The 20314-nt window shown below is 36.6% G+C and overlaps 1 protein-coding gene across 1 annotated transcript in view; it reads left to right on the top strand.

Annotated features, from left to right (window-relative positions):
- The window catches only part of EYS (eyes shut homolog), a 625315-nt gene that overhangs the window by 417601 nt on the left and 187400 nt on the right, over positions 1-20314 (top strand). Inside the window, exon 26 of the mRNA XM_058836459.1 lies at positions 15156-15385. Coding sequence (XP_058692442.1) covers positions 15156-15385 — 230 coding nt within the window. The remainder of the gene's footprint in view (positions 1-15155; positions 15386-20314) is intronic.

The following is a 20314-nucleotide window of genomic DNA, read 5'->3' as shown; positions in this document are numbered from 1 at the left end:
GTGTGTGTGAGCAAGAAAGAAGGAAAACAATTTCCCTTCTGTGTACACTATTGATTGTGATATTGGTTGTACTGTATTTCATTGTGTCCTGATGTGCAATGTAGCAGAACCTAGAAACCATAAAAGATGAAAGATATAATTCAAACACCCTCAAAGAAATTGGTGATATTTTTTACAAAAAGGGATGCGGAAAGGTACTTTATTAATCCAGTGCCTCAGGTTTTTTTCCTGAAGTATGACTGTGGGGATTATGGTTTATACAAAGATAGCACTCTTGTTTAATGAAGAGAAGCACAGGATGCAGAGTACATTTCTTCATTTCAGCAGATACCAGCATGTATAGAACCAATGGCTGGAAGCTGTAACTGAAGGTCTGAATTGGTAATAACCCCCCAAAATAGCTGTAGTATAAATGACAATAATTGGTACAAACTACCAGTTAAAGTGTGGTTTCTTCCTGTGCTGCTTTGTTAAGATTATACTTCATGTCTTTCTAGAAAGGGTTCTCTAGGCATACATAATTTAGTACAGCTGTAAATGCAGGAAGTACTAAGACCTGAGATGAACAGAAGAGATTGAACTCCAATGTAACCTGCATTTGAAAAAAAAGGACGTGACTATGTGCAGAAAGGAATTAAAGAATAAATAAGCAGTAAAGAATAAATGAAAAACACATGATGAGACATGGCTGCATATCTGATGTGTTTTGCTGAGTCATAAATTGTCTTATATTCTTCTTATCAAGAAATTTCTGCATTTTATATGCCCTCACTCCTAGGTCCTATAATATAAAATATTAAATAAAGTGAAATAATATGTAATTATTTCTTTAAAAATATAATTATTTCTTATTGTAGTAAATTCTTACCTAAAGGACTTGGGGAAACAGGTAGTATATATATTGGCTGATTAACATATGAGGAAGTTATTATCTATAGTGAATAAATGGGCTTCTCTTCTCTGGAGAGCTGCTATGCAAAATTTTATTTTCTGTGCAGGATAGGAGGATAGGGTTTGTTTGTTTAAGGTTGTAATATTAAGTAATGCAAGACTAGAAAGATATATCATCCTTCAAAGGACCTTGGTTGTAAAGTTAAGAAAACAGTCTTATCTCCACAACCACTAGATTGCAGCAGAAAAACAAATGCATTAACCGGTAAAAGAAACATGAATTTCCCTCCAAAATACATATAAATATTTTACAATTACCTAATTTCTCAAGACCTAAATTGATTATAAATAGTTTATATGTTTTTTTCTGAATCTGCAACCTGCAGAACTGTTTAATCATAGCCTGTCTGACTCTTGTGCTACAGTACTATAGATAAACAGTGCATCAGTGCCCCCTGCAGCCTTAAAACACTAGTATAACTGTTAAAAAAAAAACCAACACTATTGATCTTTGTTGAAATAACTATTCAGAAAAAGAACAGCTTTAAATCCTGTTGTATCCTTTCCTTTTTTCTCCTTCCCTCTTTAAAAGTGAAATTGCAGCTCTTGGGTAAAGAAAAAATTCTTCAGAAATGTAGCCTAAAATTCAAGACAGACTTTGATATATTTGAGAGACTAAAAAGACCCTTCTTTTTAACATTCAAATACACTGGCATATGAAAATCAGAAACCAGAAGCATAAGAAATTCAGAATATATGTGTAAACTTTAAAATTAATAGTTATAAAAAACAAAGACATTCTGACTCTCAGAAGACCAATTTCTTTAATGTGCTTAATGTTCAGACAATAGAGAAATGCTGCTTCATCTGTGCTAAACTGTAGGTATTTGTTCATTTTTATGTATATTTCTGAAAATTTGCTCAAAATTACATATATAATATAAAGATAAGCTTGGGATTTGTTTCCTCTCATTCAGCTCCTACACACATGCTTCCAAAGTCATTGGCAAATTTCTCGACAGAATATTACTTATGGGCATACAGATTTCTTTTGAAACTGAAGTTTCAATGAAGCAATGGTTGCCAATAGCAGAAATCTAAGGTAATTCATCTGTGTATGGGGAGAAGGAAGGTTTTCAGCTCGTAAAACCATGAGCTGTTAAAATTGTCAACAGTGCCAAAAAGAGGACATGACCATAAATAAAATTAATTTTAAGAAAACACCTGTCTCTATGCAGTGCATGAATTTGTTGAGATATATGTGCTTCTGACCAGTTTTTGGAAGCCAGGTTTCCCCATTTTTCCTCTCTATACCAATGCTAAATTTAAGAGGTAGATAGGAGACAATGCTGCACTGCTAGATTCCATACAAGGTCCTACATGACAAAAAAAAAGTGACTTGGAATTCCTTAACCTGCAAAAAATTCTGTACTTAAATAGCAAGATATAATGTGAAATTTTTACATCTGTAAGGATGTAGGCTGGAGGCCAAATTACATTAGTCAATTGAAAATGTATTAATTTCTTAGAACTAACTGTCTAACATAGTTCACTGATGTTACAAAATTGAGTAAGTATTGTATGGAAATGATAGGAAATTATTAAGTCTCTTCTGGGCACTATAAACACAAGAGTGACATCAGTAACTGGCTTCCAGCATTTATCAATTATAAAATCCATTTCATAAACCACAAGATATAAAGTATTATTAACTGAGTTAAAGTTTATGAAATAAATTTGGCAGCATTCAGAACTCTTAAGTGATGAGATAGTTCTGGTTGCACTTGAGATTAGTTTTATTCACATTAAGTAACTTTTTCCACTCAGAATATAATATAAACAGAGTAAGGTAAATTCTCTAATTTTGGAATCTTGCCCTGAAAACTTTGACAGATTTTTATAATATTGGATTAATTTAATAAAATTATTATATTTTTAGATTAAAAGGTATATTTGTACCACTTAAGCCCTCCTAAGCCCTTTGCAAATCGCAAAACAAAATCTACTTGCCTTGGTGGGTTTTATTTTCATCACTTAAATCTATAGCTTAGATATTTTAAGTCTTGATTACTAAATGAGTTATCTAAATTTTTCACACAGAAACCAAGTATTATTGTTTTTAATTGAGAAATTAAGCAAAACATACTTTTATCTTAAACATACATTTTACATCTTTTAACCACCTGACTGCATTCAGAAAGTTTTATGTTGATTTGATGATTAGCATTTGGCTTATATTATTAAACCTGACCTGCTTTGATGCAATGACCCTCTTAAATCATTAATGTCAATGCTTTAAATATAGCTGCCCTTCCTGATTTAAAGTTACTCAAGAAAGAATGGCTGAAAAATATAGCTCAGTTTGAAGGTAAAAATGAGAAGTATCCTCTTCCATTGAGAATAATCTCCCAGTTTGCCTCAGGTTTCTTTTTTACTCTTGTTTTGAGACTTGTTTTGTAGTTGGAAAGACCAATTAGTTTTGCAACTGGTGTTGCCTATTGCCAAGTTATAGCTAGGTACCCAAACCATCAATGACATGGTATTTGGGTTTAGGTAGTGTTTAAGATAAATAAAAGTTGTTAGGATCAATGGATGCAAAATATCTAAAACTTCCAAAGTTACCCTGGAACAGTATGACCACCTTATAATTTCAATATAACAGTTTAAGTTTGTTATGTTTTCTACCTTGCTATGATCTCTCACAACCTTTGGGTTGTTCAGAAGATGGGAGGGTGTGAATAATCAATTTATAACATTTTTCTGTCAAATAAGCCACATCAAGGCAAGTCAACTCCTTAACTGTTCCTTAATTATTCATTATCCTAATCAAAAATGAATAGTTTAATGCAGAGTAGTGGCATGTTTTTCTGCTGCATTTGATCTTAGGTCCTGTGCAGTCTTGAATACTGCTCACATGTTGGAATGAAGGACAGCAATCTGCTGACAAGGCATCTGGGATTTTCTTATTTCCTTGTGAACTTTTATTTCCAGTTCTTCACACTAAAAAGAAAACTTCTCAGTCTGGATAATGTCACCTGTTACTATCTCTCCATGTTTTAAGACTTTCCTAAGTTAGAGTCACATTCTGTTACACATGTTAAAGTAACAGCAGTCTCTTCATTGGAAACTTAAACTGCCCAAAGTGTTAGAAATACTGCTTTAGGTTGTAAAAAGGTAAGGTAAGCTCCATTCTTTGCTGTAAAGGTATATGATTTATGGGAAATGCTTTTAGGGAATGTTTTCAATATGTAAAAGTGGTTTCAGATGTTCTTCAGCTCTGTATTCAAAACACAAATAATTTTAAGTGTGACATAGTGAGCAGAAGTAGGAATTTTTCCTCACTCATCACAGTTGTTTTATTTAGTACCACTTCTAATTGACGGAGAAAATTTGGTTATTTTTCTTAGAATGTGATGAGCTGGAGATGCCTCTCTGTGCATATAGATTGTCTACAGGGAGAACCATGGCGGCCAGCTCAGGCCAGTTTCAAAGCTCTTAAGCAGATAATGTTTGACAAAGTGAATTCTGTCCTGAAGTTTTATTTGTAGATTAAATTTCTTCAAATATTTAGGAGGAAAAGAGATGATATGGGGCGGCACTTTGACGCCTTGGAGAATTAGGAATCGAAAAGAGATTGAACATGAGGTCATAAGTATCAAACTTTTAAATTACTTTGTTATTGATAGCTCTCCTTGGTGCTCTCAACATCATAGTTACAGTATTTGTTCACTCTCAGGTAAAGTCAGAGTGTTTGTTACAAAAACACATTTGGGCCAAAATTCCAATTGTTTTCCAATTGCATGAAAGATAAATATTACTTACTCCAGCATTTAACAGTCTTTCTTTAGGAAAATCCCTCTAGTAAAAATGTAACATTGTTTAGTGTACCCTTACAGTCATTCCAAGAAAAGAAAATAATCTACCAGCATTGTCTCTTACACTGGGACATGCTAAAATATGATATTGCTGTAGGAAAAAATAAATATTAAATTTTAAACAATAGCAACCAGTAAATAAAAAAAGTAATAAAAGGACAGACATATGAATATCCAAAATTGAACTTTTTAATTCTTAACCAGAAACCACCCATTTCAACCAATACAAGTGGTTGTACATTTTAACAATGTCTGGACCAAACAGTAGTAGCAGACCCTGAAGCCTGCAGTTAATAAAGTGACAGGAGATAAAAGCATCATTCAGGAGGCTGATCTCACACTGTATTTCTGCACAGAGAGACTATTAGTTGCTGGAGGATGCCTGAGGCACAGCAACCATGAAATGGTAAAGTTTTCAATTCCCAGTGAAGTAAGGAAGGAGATCAACTAAACCTCTACCTTGGACTTACAGAAGGTGGACTTTGGGTGCCTCTTCAGTACTCGATTTCAGAAAGTCCCTTAGAAAACCATCTTTAATAACAAAGTGGTCTTCTTTAATAACAAAGAAGAAGTTAACCTTATGTGCCAAAAGATGAACCAGTGGGGAAGAATGGTGGCCTGGCTGAACAGGGACTGTTCCTGTTTCACAGGACTTCAGGACAAAAAGTTTAAACCTTTGCAAGAAGTGGCAGGAAACTCAGGAAGAGTACAAGGATATCATTAGGTCATGTAGAGAGAAAATTAGAGGCAAAAGCTCCACTAGAATTCAATCTGGCCACTGCTGTGAAAGATAATAAAAAGTGTTTTCATAAATACATTAGCAGCAAAAGAAGGGCCAAGGAAAATCTCCATTTCCTTGGAGAGAGCATTATCACCAAGAAAGAGGAAAAGGCTGATGTACTTAACTCCTCCTTTACCTCAGACTTAACTGAAAGACCAGTTATCCTCAGGGCAAGCAGCCACCTGAGCTGGTAGGAGCAGCACAGAGCCCCTGTAATCCAGGAGGAATTAGCGACCTGCTGAGCCATTTAGACACTGAAGTCTGATGGGCCAGGTGGGATTCACCCAAGGGCACTGACACAGGTGATGGAAGAGCTCACCAAGCCACACTCCATCATTTATGATCAGTTTTGACTACATGTTAAGGTCCCAGATGACTGAAGATTGGCCAGAAAATAAGATAAACCTCCTGGCTGGCAGAAAGATCCTGGAAGTGGGGGAGGGTAATGAAGATAAGAGAGGTGCCTGGAGATGAATACCAGGGCATACACAGAAACTGTGGCTGGTAACAGTCAAGACCAATTAGTACAGACAGCAGTTCAGCATGACTCAACTTGACTTTCCACTCAAGCTTCCCAGACCAGCAGCAACCTCCCTGCTAGAAGTGAAAGTGGAAATCCAGTGAACATAACGGGGCATGGGGGAACTGAGGGCATGTGGGAGTGCATGAGATAAACAACTAGGCTAACAGCTCTATTCTCATCAGTTCTTAAGTAGACCCCAACACCCAGTTTAACTATGGGCTGATATTTACTCTGTCATCTGTCATGCACTTTATTTATTATAAAATCATTTATTCCTCCCAGAAAAAAAATACATTAAGGCCTATTATTTTAGTTTCTTGCCTTTTACCTTGTAAAATTCTATTTAGGATGTTTCAAGTACTGTATTTTTTCATTCTCTTGTTTAATATTACAGGGATTTTTTGACCTGTCATATTTACAACACTCTTTCTTATGCACTCAATGAGAATGCAGTAATATTTTAATTAAATGCCAAATTACTGATGAATAAATGATGTTTGTGTTTATGCATGTCAGCCATTCTCCAGCATTAAGATATAATTAGAAATTAAGTCTGGAAGAAAGACTAGATGATACATAACAGTACTCTGCATTTTTAACTCTTTCTGTACTAATAATTTCAACATATCATTCTCATCTTGCTTTCAGGACAGCTTTTATGTTAATTTCTATAATGTGTGATACAGAATGTTTTTTTAATTACTGTTTCTCTCCAGTAACACAGTCTTTGAATAGAAAATTGTTTTCTATCCAGGAATCTTAATTAGTATTTATAAAATGTCATGATTTAACCCCAGCTGGCAACTAACCCCCACTCCACCACTTGCTCAGTCCTCCCTGGTGGGATGGGGGAGAGAATGAAAAAGTATAAGTAAGAAAATTTATGAGTAGCGATAAAGACAGTTTAACAGGTAAAGCTAAAGCCATGGACAAGCAAAGCAAAATGAGGAATTCATTCACTACTTCCCACAAGCAGGTGGAGGCTCAGCCATCTCCAGAAAGCAGTTCTCCATCACTTGCATCATTGACTTAGGAAGACAAATGCCATCACTCCAAGTATTCCCTCTTCACCCAGCCTCATATGCTGATCATGACACAATAGGGAGTCCCTTTGGGCAGTTGGGATCAGGCTGTGTGCCCTTCCAACTCCTTGTACACTCCCAGCCTGCTCATTGGTGGGGTGGGGTGAGGAGCAGAAAAGGCCTTGACTGTGTGCAAACACTGCGTGGCAGTAACTAAAACATCTCTGTATTACCACCACTGCTCTCAGTAGGAATCAACAACAGAGACAATTGCTACTGTAACTCTATCCCAGTCAAAACCACAAACGTGTATCTTCCCTACTTCTATTAAGTGGGTAAGAAATATTTTCAGCACATGGGGAAACTAATCCTAAAATAAATAAGGCAGTGCATCTGTAAAAATTATTTAAAGGCCTAAACTATTCTTGTGTGAGACCTCTAAAAACAAAATATCTACTCTCAAAACTGAATTTTATTGCTAATGTAGTCAGGACACATTGAATTTCCAGTCTGCCATTCATTTGTGAAAGCATCTTGATTCTCTTAAGAGTTCTCCTCACACTTCTTAGTATCTGAGAATGCCTCTCTTCTATAAGTGTATCTCAGAGAGAACAGGATCTCCTAAATATTCCTAGAAGAAATTGAGATGAGACTGTAAAAGACAGGTCTAGGGTTGGTACATCCCTTCTTTCTGCTTTTATTCCCCAGATCAGTGAAAAGACAGCTCTTCTGGTTTATCAGATTCTTGATTTCAGTTCTGTCCTTAGCTTGGTGGAATTATAAACACCTTCCAGAAGTTCTGTAAGAATTCCCCAGAGCAGTCCGTTTGTCTGTTCTGTCCTTCATGGAGTAAGTATTGAATGTCCTGCATGGAATAAGTATTGAATGGATAAAGGAAAAGTGTGCACATATGGTTGCCACCCCTTGGCTAGATTATTTACTTGAGTACAGATTTTTATTTTTCCACTGTATCAATTGTTTTGTAAGTATATCTCTTGAAGCATTTCAGGGTTTTTTCTTGTCCAAGCAGGGCACTATTCATCTGGACAGTATTTGCTGTGGGCAAAGACCAAAGTTTGGCTACTATAGCCCTGAAAATTACAATGCAGGAGTCTTGCCTGAATTAATTATTGCTTAGGAAATCAATTGCATATTCAGGATCTAGAAGTGCTTCTCCTGTATCCATCACAGACACATTGTGCAATAGTGTTGCACAGGTAGATCATGTATTTTGGAGTCTAAATTATAGATGGTATCCATGGGTTTTTACTGCTTGAACTTAGAATCTTTGGTAAACAGTAGTTACTCCATTCTGGAATTGAGATTTTTGAGAGAGCTGTCACAGCATCTCTGTTACAGGAACTCAATTTATCCAGTACAATTTATTCAGACATTTAGGACTGGAACCACATCACCATCATTGGCTAGTGGGGTACACCACCCCTCAACCTTCTCTTGCAAGAAAACAAGGAACAGACAAACAGCACCTGCAAGGCTGTTCTCTATCTCTGAGGATTGTTTTAATTCCTCCTTATGAATTCCCAGGCCACTTTCCCAGGCAAGACTGAGAAAGCTATGTGGCCTGCAATTTCCACAGGCACCGTGCTCTCTATTTCAGAGTTAGCATCCATACAGCATCATGTTAAAAAACAAAATAACATTTTTCATCTGCTGAAAGAATCTTCAAAGAGAGAATGCAAGTATTTATTTCCTTTCAAAGCGACCAGTTTCAAGAAACAAAAGTAGTTGCAGAAATCAACAAAAAGATGCGGTGATTAGGCCTTTTTTAGTGGTCTTCTTCTAAATAACAGCTAAGACGAAACTGGTGAGAGGTCTTCCAACTGTGATTATTGACTAAATGTAAAAGAGAAAGCTGAAGTTCACACAGATTTGAGATTTGTTTAAACTTCCGAAGGTGTAAGATTTGTACACTGGTCCACTCAGTGTTCAGCAGTTTGACCTCTTTCCTTTTTTTAGAGTTTAATGTTTGGATCACTGGTACATGTAATGTTTTATGCTTAAGTAAAGGTCAGTGTGAACAGCTGAAAGACTTAATGATCCCTTATTTCCTCAAGCAAGCCAAGTAAAAAGATGACTGGATTTGATACGGAAATTCAGTTCTTCAGTTTTTAAAAAAACATTGTTTTTACAATTGTCCTAAACTTAGGGACTAAGGGTGTTTTTCAAGTATCATCTAAGGAACACTCACTCACTTCAACATTTAGTTTAGAAAGGTTTTTGCTATTAAACCTTCAACATAAAGTATTGTTGCTGCAGTAACTTACTTAGCCACTGCAAGGTTCATGGAATCTATATACTTTAGAGGAAACAGCAGGAATATGTCTTAGTACATGTATTTATTTTTCCTCTTTCCACTTTCAGCTGTCTGTAACTGACATTTCTTCCCATATCTAGCACTGCTATGCATCCTAGAGTTTAAATATTTTCTTCCTATTTGTAAACAGAGCTTTCATCAGCTTTGTTCAGTTAATTTCATTCTCACATCTTTGGCTGCATTGTATATTGAATATACTATTTGCATTGCTAAGAGTTTGCACCATTAAATGAGATTCTGTGTGTGCAAAAGCAGTTGCAAATAATGATGTCATTCCAGTTGCAAATTTTTTAATGGCAAGCTGCAACTACAATATCACTGGGTTCTGCTACCAAATGTTGTGACTCATAGAAGAGGGAAGCTGGGCTCACAGTCTGGAACATACACTGAAAATTTAATTTTTTAAGAGCTATGCCTGAGCATATATCATCTTTATTCAGAAAACTGACCCCAAACACTTTCAACTAAAACAAAAATTGTGATGAGTGAGGAAATCAGAGTCACATATAAACTGCAGAATATAAATAATCCATATCTGGTAAGTTCTTGAATTGTTTTCACAATTACTGTGTTGAGTGATGTAAATAGTGTCTCCGGGAGGGTAAGTGCACAGATATACTGCTCTGTGGATCCACTGAAATCAGTGAGATGCCATTTAAAGTACTCTGCTTGACATGGTTGTGAACAGTGAAATAAACAGCCTGTAAAAGGCTTTATTAATTCTTGCCAAATTGCATTCAAGGTACTACATATTTATTCCTGTTTAAACCAACATTTCTATGAAGTGCAGTTGTTTTCAGTTTCATAAACTTTCGAATTATATTATACCATGCATTCTAATGCTCTTGAAAAATCTTCCTATTGGCTCCAAATTCTAAAATATTCACTTAAAACAATATTCTGTCACAACCTAAGAAAAATGGCAGATGCACACTTTTCCACTGTAGAAAACTGCAAATAAAAGCAGTTGCTTCCCAGCAGAAACTACTTTATTGACAAGATAAAAATACAAACTGCCTTATCCCACTCATATCAGATAAGGCTAAATCCATTACCCCAGTAATAAAATGTTAAGTGCATAAGTACCAGAAGATACAGGCATTGGAGATGTTATCATATCACAGGGACTCCCATGCCATTGCTTGTCTCACCAACCTGCTTCATGGGAAATGTCAGAGTGCTTCTGTAGACACATCTGCCATCAGCCTGATAATGAATTACTTGGGGGAAAATCTTCTCCCTTTGCAGGTCTCAGTTTGAAGTCCATTATATAGATAGATCACCCTGAAAAAAAAAAACAAACCAACAAAAAAGACTCCTTCAGGTAGAATTTCTTGCATTTCAGTTTGTGACCATTGCTGTATGTCCTAGCCACCAGCAAGAAGTATCTGCTTCCATCCCTTCCCCTTCCCTCCCCACTCACGTATTCACACAAACAAATCAGATTCCCTGGAGCCTTCCTTCCTTCAGGCTGACAACTCTCATGGCAGGGTCAGTGCCCTGGTGCAGGGGCTAAACTGGCAGCACACAGGTAAGCCCCTGTCAGGCTGACCCCCACTGCCAGGTCACTGCAGAGCAGGGCATCCCAGAGGTGCTGGTAGCTTTATAAGCTGCAGTGCCTCTGACTCCACACACTGATAGTTCCAGGCTCTCATTGAATAGAGGAGAGTGCATGGGAGAGGGAAGCACAGCTGTTTTGGGTATGTGCTTTTGGTTAATAACATAACATCGAACATGAACTCTAAATGCTATATTCCTGCCATTCAGTTCCTCATACACCTTCTTGAGTGGCAAACAATGTAATATAAAACGTACAAGACTTCAAATTGCACTAACGTCTATGTTTAGACAAGCACTTCAAGCTTACATGCACTCAGCTATGAAACACAAGCTTGCAGGCCTTTAAAACTCAGCTTTTTAAGCTCATTTTAAGATTAAAAACAATGTGTTGATGCTTGCAGCAAGTTAAAAGATCTTTATGCGCATAGTTGACCTGAGAGGCAGTGACAGCCTGGGAAATTGAAAAGAAAAAAAACAAATAGAAAATTGTGGTCTTGTTGTGGAGTAACAGTGAATCAAGTTTTGCTTGATATATTTTTGTTACACTTCGTCAAAACTTTTAACACCTCAATTACTACTTTACTTTAAATGCTTCCCAGCTCTTTATTCAAACAATGTTTTAGCTAAAATTCATTGAGCTGAGGTCATTGCTTATTCACAGCAGCAGCTTGAATGGCTTGTGAGTGCAGCTGCAGATGTTTGCCCCACTAACCAGCCCCAGCAAACTCTGCCCTGCTTTTGTGGCAAGGCAGGGAGCTGCGGGGTGCCTGGAAGCAGTGCTGGCACAAACACAGTCAGGCACCATCTAGAAGCAAAACATCCAGAACAACACTGCAAAGGCTGACATCCTGTGAAAAATTAGCAAATGAACCGGGGAGAAATCAGCCTACCAAGTAGCTTTCCTTTCTTTTCTTCTCTGCAGATTAGAATGTCAACCAAAAAATGAAGAAAAGCTGCATTACTTGCGCTCATAAAATTTCCTTTAAAGCGCACTGCTGTGATTCTATTTAAGAGAAAAACAGTAGCTTCCAATCAGAAAGGGGATGTGTAACTTCCACAGCTGGAAATCAGTGCTTTCAGTAGAGACAAGAATGCACCTGCCAGTCAGACAGCTCTCTGTCATGTTCAGCATTTTACCTCTGACAGTAGCTGTGAACAGGTTCGGAAGAGTAAATTTTGCAGTGGTCAGACAGGATTGTCTGTCATTAGAAAAATTATCTCTCTAATAGTTAATGGTAAGAGCTTAGTTTATACTGTGTTAATTCCCCAGGTTTTATGTAGTTTTTGTTGATTTATTTTTTCCAGGAGTAACAGAAAAATCAACAAATACCATTAATTGCTCCCAATAAATTTCTCCTGTAATTTTCTAAATCTTTACATAAACCTACTATTAGTTCAGAATTTCTACAATGTTTAGGTTATGCTTGGGGACAAAATCGAGATTTTTGGTTATTTACTTTTAATCAAAGATTATAAACCCAGCAGGTGACTAAGCATTTTTAATTTGCTGTGCTAGCAAATAGAAGATTTGCTGTGCTTGCTGGTAGAAGATAATACACATTAATGCACCCTTAATGTTACTATGAATAGCCTACATGAAGTTCATGTGAGTTATATCCCTTAGGGGAAAAGTATTATTGTAAATCCAGCAGTTACACTGTTCTCGTTGTATTTATGGAAATGGAAATGTTGTTATTCAATTCATCTAAATAAAAATAAACAGTAAGTCACTTATTTTCTTACAGTGCAGTTAAAGTCGAGCCCTTTATTAGCAAGTCTTCAGCCTCAAAAATATTTTAAGGATTTCTTTTCAGCCAAAAATTACTTGATGACTGCTATTTTGTTGGATGCTTTTCTCTCATATAAAGCAGATCACTGCCTTGAAATACTCATTGCTAAGGACCACACTGTGTGTGTTTTGGCTATTTTGTGTTTTGGATGCATACTGCATCCCTGGTTAAGTATCCCATTCTAATGTTTTCCTTACTATTATGGCTCTGCACATCTCTCTACTGTCACATAAGCCCTGTGTCCCTTTTGTTCTTTCCCAGGCTCCACTCCTTTCTCAGTTACTGTGCTCTTCTTTGGGTCCCCTTAAACATTTACTTTGCCCTGAATGATTTGTCTCCTTCCTCTGCTCACCTTCTTTTCTTTCCTAACTGATTCTGGATATGTATCCTTTTTTTTGCTGTATTGATAATTTGGAGAAGCAGATTTTTAATAGTGGCATTAACAGACAACTCACTTACCTGGGATGTGTTATCTTGGCTGGAGTTTTTTTCAGAATATTATGAAGCTTGTTAGTACATCCTAAAAGATGGATTAAAAAAAAGCAAATTATTAAAATCAGTTTTCAGGTAAATGGGATATGAAAAAATGTGGAAGCTAGACTTAAGAGGAGGTTAGACAAATGCTTGGAGCAGTGAATGCAATGTCGTACTGAATTGCGTCCCCACCTATCTTGTTTCTGCAGTTACAATCTACTGGTGCATCATCACTTTCCAATGCTCCTTTTTAAGACATACTTCCAACTCTAAAATATGGTGAAGCAGAAGTTTTAGCTGATACAGGAACAGGAGACAAATAGAAAGGGAAGGGCAGAGCAGGGGCCAATATCTGGGCTTCTTTTCATTTTTTGTAAAGAAGCTTTATGCCATCATTTGCACCAAAATAAGTATGAATTTGACTGTTGATGTTCAACATATTGCCAAAAAATACTCTTTTGCTAACTGTGGTGCCCATAAACCATTGTATTAAGCACTTAATCTCTATGCTTTATTTTGGTCAAAATGTTAGTGATACTTCAGTTCAACCTCATCTATCTTTTACAGAATCATAGGTTTCCATGGAAGGGATCTTAGTGACTATGTAGTTCCAACCCCACTGCCATAGTCTGGCACACCATTCACCTGATCAGGTTACTCAGAGCCCCATCCAGACTGGAATTGAACACTTCCAGGGTTGAGGCACCAACAATTTCTCTGGGCAACCTAATTCAGTGCCTCACAACCCCCACAGTAAGGGATTTTTTCCTAATATCTAATGTAAACCTATCCTTCTTCAACTTAAAGCCATCCCTCCTTGTTCTGTCACTACACATTCCTACAGAAAGTCCCTCTCCAGCTTTCCTGTGGGCCCTTTCAGGTACTGGAAGGACACAATTAAGTCTCCCCAAAGCCTTCTCTTCTCCAGGCCACTCTCTCACTCTCAACCTGTAGTTGTAGGAGAGGTGCTCTAGATCACTTTTTTTTTTTTTTTTTTGGCACAACATTAAAACGTAAGAGAAATATTCACAAAATTTTAAATTACTAAGGAGGTATAAATAGTAAGATTAGTTAATTAGATTTTGGTTTCCAAATTAGAATTCAGAATTAGGAATTGCTTTCTGGGATAAAAATAGTATCTCTTGAACTTCAGAAAATGAAAGAAGAATGTCATATGCAAAATTCAGTGAGAATCTATTTTTTAATTGATAAAGCTTATTAAATAGTCAGAAATCTTCTTGGGACTCTTGATTACTTCTGCTTTTTCCTCACCACAGTAAATTTGTGTGATTGTGTATTAGTTGTGCTCAGTAAATTGGAAGCTATACATTTGCAGAATTTTCATGGTCACAAGTTTGGCGCTTTGGTAGAGACAAAAAAATGTGATAAACAGTTGGCAAAAAGGTGATATTAAACCAAGAAAGTCTTTTTTTTTTTCACCTTTCCCCTTTCTCCTCAGTATTTCTGTGAATTAAAATAGACTGTGTTTCTGTAGTAGAGCTTTTTCCCTTCTGCTATGCATGCTTGATCTACTTCTATGGAAGTCTCTTATAGAATTGCCTTGCAAGTTTTGGTAACTTTAAGCAACGAGTTATTTAATAAGTGAAGCCTGTGTTTATTTATCAACCATTGTTGACATCCACCGAAAATTAATTCTAAGAGCACCTAAAGACTGTGCTACTTGCATGAAGGCTGTTCTTTGCACCCTCACAGGAAAAAGTACCTTCTCTGTGGTTTTGCAAGTTTTCAGGATGGGTCTTGATTTTGGAATCTCTTATATATTCATATTTTCTTAAGTATAGTCAATTTCTGTTTAAAAAAATACAAACTAATATCAATTAAAGCTTAAGTGCAGTAACAAGATTACATCTCACTTTTTTACTATGTTGTCTCTCTCCTTTCAGAATCTCTGTACCCACACATCTATCAACAGCATTACCTGTGGTTTCTTCTGATGTGCCTCGCTTGCCTGACCAGGGTGTGCCCTCTCAGATTTCTCCTGCATCACCATCTGTGTGCCAGGAAGGACTGTGCCATAATGGAGGCACTTGTCATCCTCTCTCTCTGCCTACCGGGGCCACCTCATTCCAGTGTGACTGCCCACTACACTTCACTGGTCGATTCTGTGAAAAAGGTAATAGTGACTATTTTGTTCTTTATTAGTTTTGAAACAAAAGTCTTATTCTGCTTTGGAGATAAAAAGGGGGAAGAGGTATTGATTGTCATATTTCTCTGCTTTTCATCCCAGTTACTTTTGGTTAACTGAGGAGCAAATTCATTGAGGTAATTCAGATAATACTTATTTGCAGTGATATCGGTCAGGCACACTCCTAAGCGCTGCAATTTGAGTTAACAAAAAAAAACCACTGCATTGTTTTTGTGCACAGTTTTAATGTATGTTTTTCAGTGTATTATTTCTGGGACAGAAGAAAGTTGACCTTCTCAAAAGATTATGCTTTCCATTTCTACAGATTGGATTTTTTCCATCACTGTGTCAGATCCTTTGTTGAAAAAGGCTTTTTCTTTACTCTGCAACTCATTTATACTTCTACTACTGTTGCCCATAAAGCACACATCAATCAAATGAACATATTTTAATTAGAATTTGAATAAAAAATAATTCTTTTAGTAATTTTGGTTTCTTTGTAAAATGAATTAAGGCTATAAGGCAAACTGATCAATATTTCTGTTTTGTAATTGTAACTGCTTTTCATTATTGATTTTCAGAAAGTTCTTTTTTAAAGTAAATTTCTTAGCTGGCTTCAAAAACTCTTTTAGCCTTTAAGGTACTGTGGGTTATGAATTTCAGTAGATAACTCTCATAGCACTAAAAGGCATTACTGGTGCACAGGAAAAGAACCAAAAAAATGTCTAGAATATGTTTATGTAACTGTATGAACCTCCTAATGAACTTCCCATGGTATGAAATAAAAGCAACTAGAGTTAAGAATGCCCTTGCCAGACTGCCAGTGTATCTGAGCTAGCATCACCTTGTATTACTGTCTAAAAATAGGTCATTGCACTCACTATATGTGAAAGCTGTCAGCTCAAAAAGAAAAAAAGTCATGTGGTGCTTAGATATCAGAGAATATTTTACCATGTAGCCTTTTCAAGTTTATAATAAATCATATCTTTGCAAATTTTCAGTGTCAAAATTGAATCCCATGAGTATTTTCTACATATTTAGTATCTGGGGCATACTCTTTGCACTTGCTTACAATACACTGCAGCTGTGGAAACTGCAACATGAAATAGTGAAATTAAAAGTGTGTTTCCCTAAAACGTAAAATATTTGGTTAGTTTTTCAGTGAAGCATTTGCAACATTTCAATAAGTTTTTTATTTACTTACATGCATTTTATGTGCCAGAATTTCCTTCTGTGTTCCAAAGAATGCATCCTTTTTATCAACATCATCTGTGGCATTTTGGAAGAGAGGAGGTTCTGGCTTTTTGCAAGGGTTGTGCCAGGAGTAAGCAATGTTCAATTTAAGCAGGAGTTTGACAGACATCCTGTGGTAATAGGCCATATCAGTATGTGTGCATAAGCACTCGTTGGGACCTACTGGTTCATTCCACCAGTGTCCGATTGCTGCTTTCTTCTGACCTTCCAGCTGATCTGTTGGTCTCCAGGGACCTACTACAGTTTGGTGTTTTTAATGATAACTGACATAATCTGTGTTTGAAGAATATTATCTGAGCTGAGTACTTCCATGTGCCACAGACTTTGGGGAAAGTACCTTCTGTTCCATTGACTGAAAAAGCTATTTTTATGTTGGTCATTCAAAAATGCAGCATTCTAAGCCATTTTCTCCTTTGAAGCTTAACCAATGCAGGCCAGCAGAGTTTGTACATTGGAAAGAGTTGACTGCCAACTACACTTCCAAGGAAATTTTTCTTCCAAGAAAGTTTATCTTAGTCACGTAAATGAAGAAGATCCCTTCTCTCTCTCTTTCGGTGATTTTGTTTCAAAAATCATGTGTGAAAATACGACTGAATCATGACCACTCCAAGAGCAAATTAAAAGCAGGGGACGGACGCACACTAAGTTGCAGTTGTAACCAAATCTCTTCTGATGGCTAGGAGTGACTCTACATAAGGTACACCAGTAACCATTCCATTCAATAAAACAGAATAGAAGCTTTAAATAAACCCTGAAACTAGTAGCTCCTTTGGAAAACATAACCTGAGCTGTATATTCGTATCATCCTTTTGGTAGTCAAACACACAGTTTCCATGAGATATTTTTTCATTTTTACCTAATACTGGAAGAGATGCTTTTTGCTTTCCCACAGCTTACATGAGGTTAAGATATTAAGACTGATTAATATTTCCACGTAGATTGTCTAATAGTAATGGAAGAATAATATTTCTTTTTCCTTTTTGTGTGGAGAAGATGAATTAAGTTTTCTTTTCACAGAGCTCTGTTTTTACCCTCTGAAACCCCTTGTTCAATACAGGGAACAGCCTCTTCCTTTTTGCTAGTGCTCCAGGGTCAGCCAGGGCTGCCGTATCTGACATGTTCATCAGCTGGGAGCTCACTGGGACAGCTACATCCCAGAGCTCATGCTGTCACATTGCATCTTTATATAGATCAGAATGTGACTTGATGGATTTAGCAAGTGAAAACTGCAGCATAAACTGATTTTATTTAATCTTAAATTTTCAATGAGATTGATAATTTAGTCTAATGAAACCAGAATTTGTCCAACTGAACTGTGATTATAAGCCTTTGAAATCTTTGAGATTTGTTCTTCAAGAGATCTAGAGAGAGCTCATAATTACAGGAGATAAGAGCACCTGCAATAATTTTATAATTATTTACCATAGACCTCCCAATGGAGAAAGTAAATTGTCATGTATACAATACAGACACTATCTTACAGTCAGGGAAATTTTCTCTTGACTTGTTAAAGATAGCTGTGATCTGTTTTAAACATGCTATTATGTATACCTCTGCAATTCTGCAACATATTTTCATTAATCATTTTTGTGATCTGCCTTGTACCTACCATCAACTAAATTTCAGCAAGAAACTCACCATACACTTACCTGGCATATTAACAGTCCATATGGGTGTCACATACTAAGCCTCTGTGGATATCTTGGCTTCACTAGAATTGTCTCAGCACCACTTTCCTGTCCAGCCACCTCTGGGCATTGCAACAAGAGTGGGCTCCCCCCAGAAAGCAAGGCAGTCTGGAGTGCAGCTTATTCAGGAAACGTGGGCTAGGGCACAATGCTCTACGGTTTACAAAGATAGGCTTGTACCAAGGACCAGAATGGAAAAAAAAGAGACGTCTTTGGTGTGAAACCCAAATGCTTTACTCTCCAGAACGGGCCAGGGACCAAAAAGCCCTGAGCACTGCCATGCATGGGATTAAACATAACGCAGACCAGAGGGGAGGATACAAACAACCAACCAATGGGGAATCCATGAGGGTGGAGTAAAGGGAGGGGAGTACTTTTCCAGGGCCAAATGGAGGGAGGGGAGGAGAAAGCAGGTCACACGGGCCAATGGGGCCTTCAGGGTAAGGGAATTGAAAGGGAAGGGTCCAGAACAAAGCTTTCTTTACAATGATAGACAGGGAAGGATCTGGAATCAGGGGCAGGGCACACAATATGGGCAGCCGGGAGTTTAGGATGATTGGTAAAAGGGGGAGATTGACACTGAATTTTCTGGAAAATAGGGATGAGTGGCATTTTGGAAAAGGAGGAGATGAACTGGGGTACAACCATTCCCCTTCAGGGTGGGGGGGAATAACTGGGACAAACTATCTATAAACCATATATTAACAAAATGCGCCACTACATAGAATGAGTGAATTTTTTTATTTAATAGCTATGGTAAGATCACCTAGTTTGTTAGTAACTATTTTTCTTACAGTGTATAAGAACACTTTCTAGAGAGAGAGAGCAAGTGAATGTCATTATCAGTTATCTGTTTTAACTTGATATGTATTATTAAATGCAATTTCCATGTTTTTATTCAATCATTTCTTGACTAGTAACCTCCAGCAGGTTGTTCTGCCCTTACAAGAAATAGATTCAAGTCATAATTGTCCGTATGGATATATTAGACCAAGGAAGTTTATCTAAATACACAGCATGCTTACTCTGAACAGATACCTCTGAAATATCTCTAAATGACAGTTTTGGAAAATGGAAGTCTATCTCCATTTTTCTAAGGAAATAGAATAATATACATACAAATTGTTGATTTACCAAATTCAAACTGAAGTTATCAACACTGGTAACAAACCACAGGGCCAAAGTGCATGTATAGAGCATGGAAGAGCAACCATCTGAGTGGGGTCTCTTCTCCCTTTAATACTGCTTTCAATATTTCTGTTTTCCTTTTTTTTTTTTTTTTTTTGCTACAAATTACCAAAGTTAAATGGAAATTAGAAGTTAGTACAAGATGTATTTTAAACCTTGATTAAAGTGCAGTATCACGTAAAATTAATCTTCATTAATCAGTGGTGAGTGCTACGTGACTGCTTTCATCCAATAGAAAGGGAGGATTTTATAAGCAGGGAATACTATTAAGTATATATAAAGTACACATATATATAAAGTATACAAAAATATACTTTATATACGTATAATACTATGAAGTATATATAAAGTACTCTGCCCAACCCATTTTTCTTTTTCATTTCTGTATAAAAAAAGCTTTTGGACTTTAACATTAAATGTATCATTCTTTATTAGCTAAGCTGCGTTATCGGCTTCATTGTGAAATTCCCTCACGAGTGGAAAAAAACTGCAATGGTTCTGCTTTAACATAAAAGCAGATGGTGGTGTATTACTGGAAAGTTCATAGCAATAGGTTTGGAATATCAGTGTCTTGCATGTGTGAAGATAGTACATCCTTGACTGTTAATTATGAGATTAACATTTTTAAAGTCTCCAAAATTTTTAGTATTCCGTAAAAGTTTTATAAATTGTTCAATAAAAAGAGTATTTAAATGTCATGTGTTAAAACCAGGAAATCTGTTTAATTTGATATGTTGCCTGTGTATATTCTGTACATTACTTAAAGGTCAACTCCTTTGACAAAGCT

This window comes from Poecile atricapillus, chromosome 3 (assembly GCF_030490865.1).
Source record: "Poecile atricapillus isolate bPoeAtr1 chromosome 3, bPoeAtr1.hap1, whole genome shotgun sequence".
Taxonomy (NCBI): domain Eukaryota; kingdom Metazoa; phylum Chordata; class Aves; order Passeriformes; family Paridae; genus Poecile; species Poecile atricapillus.
This window is presented reverse-complemented; position numbering and strand designations above follow the sequence as displayed.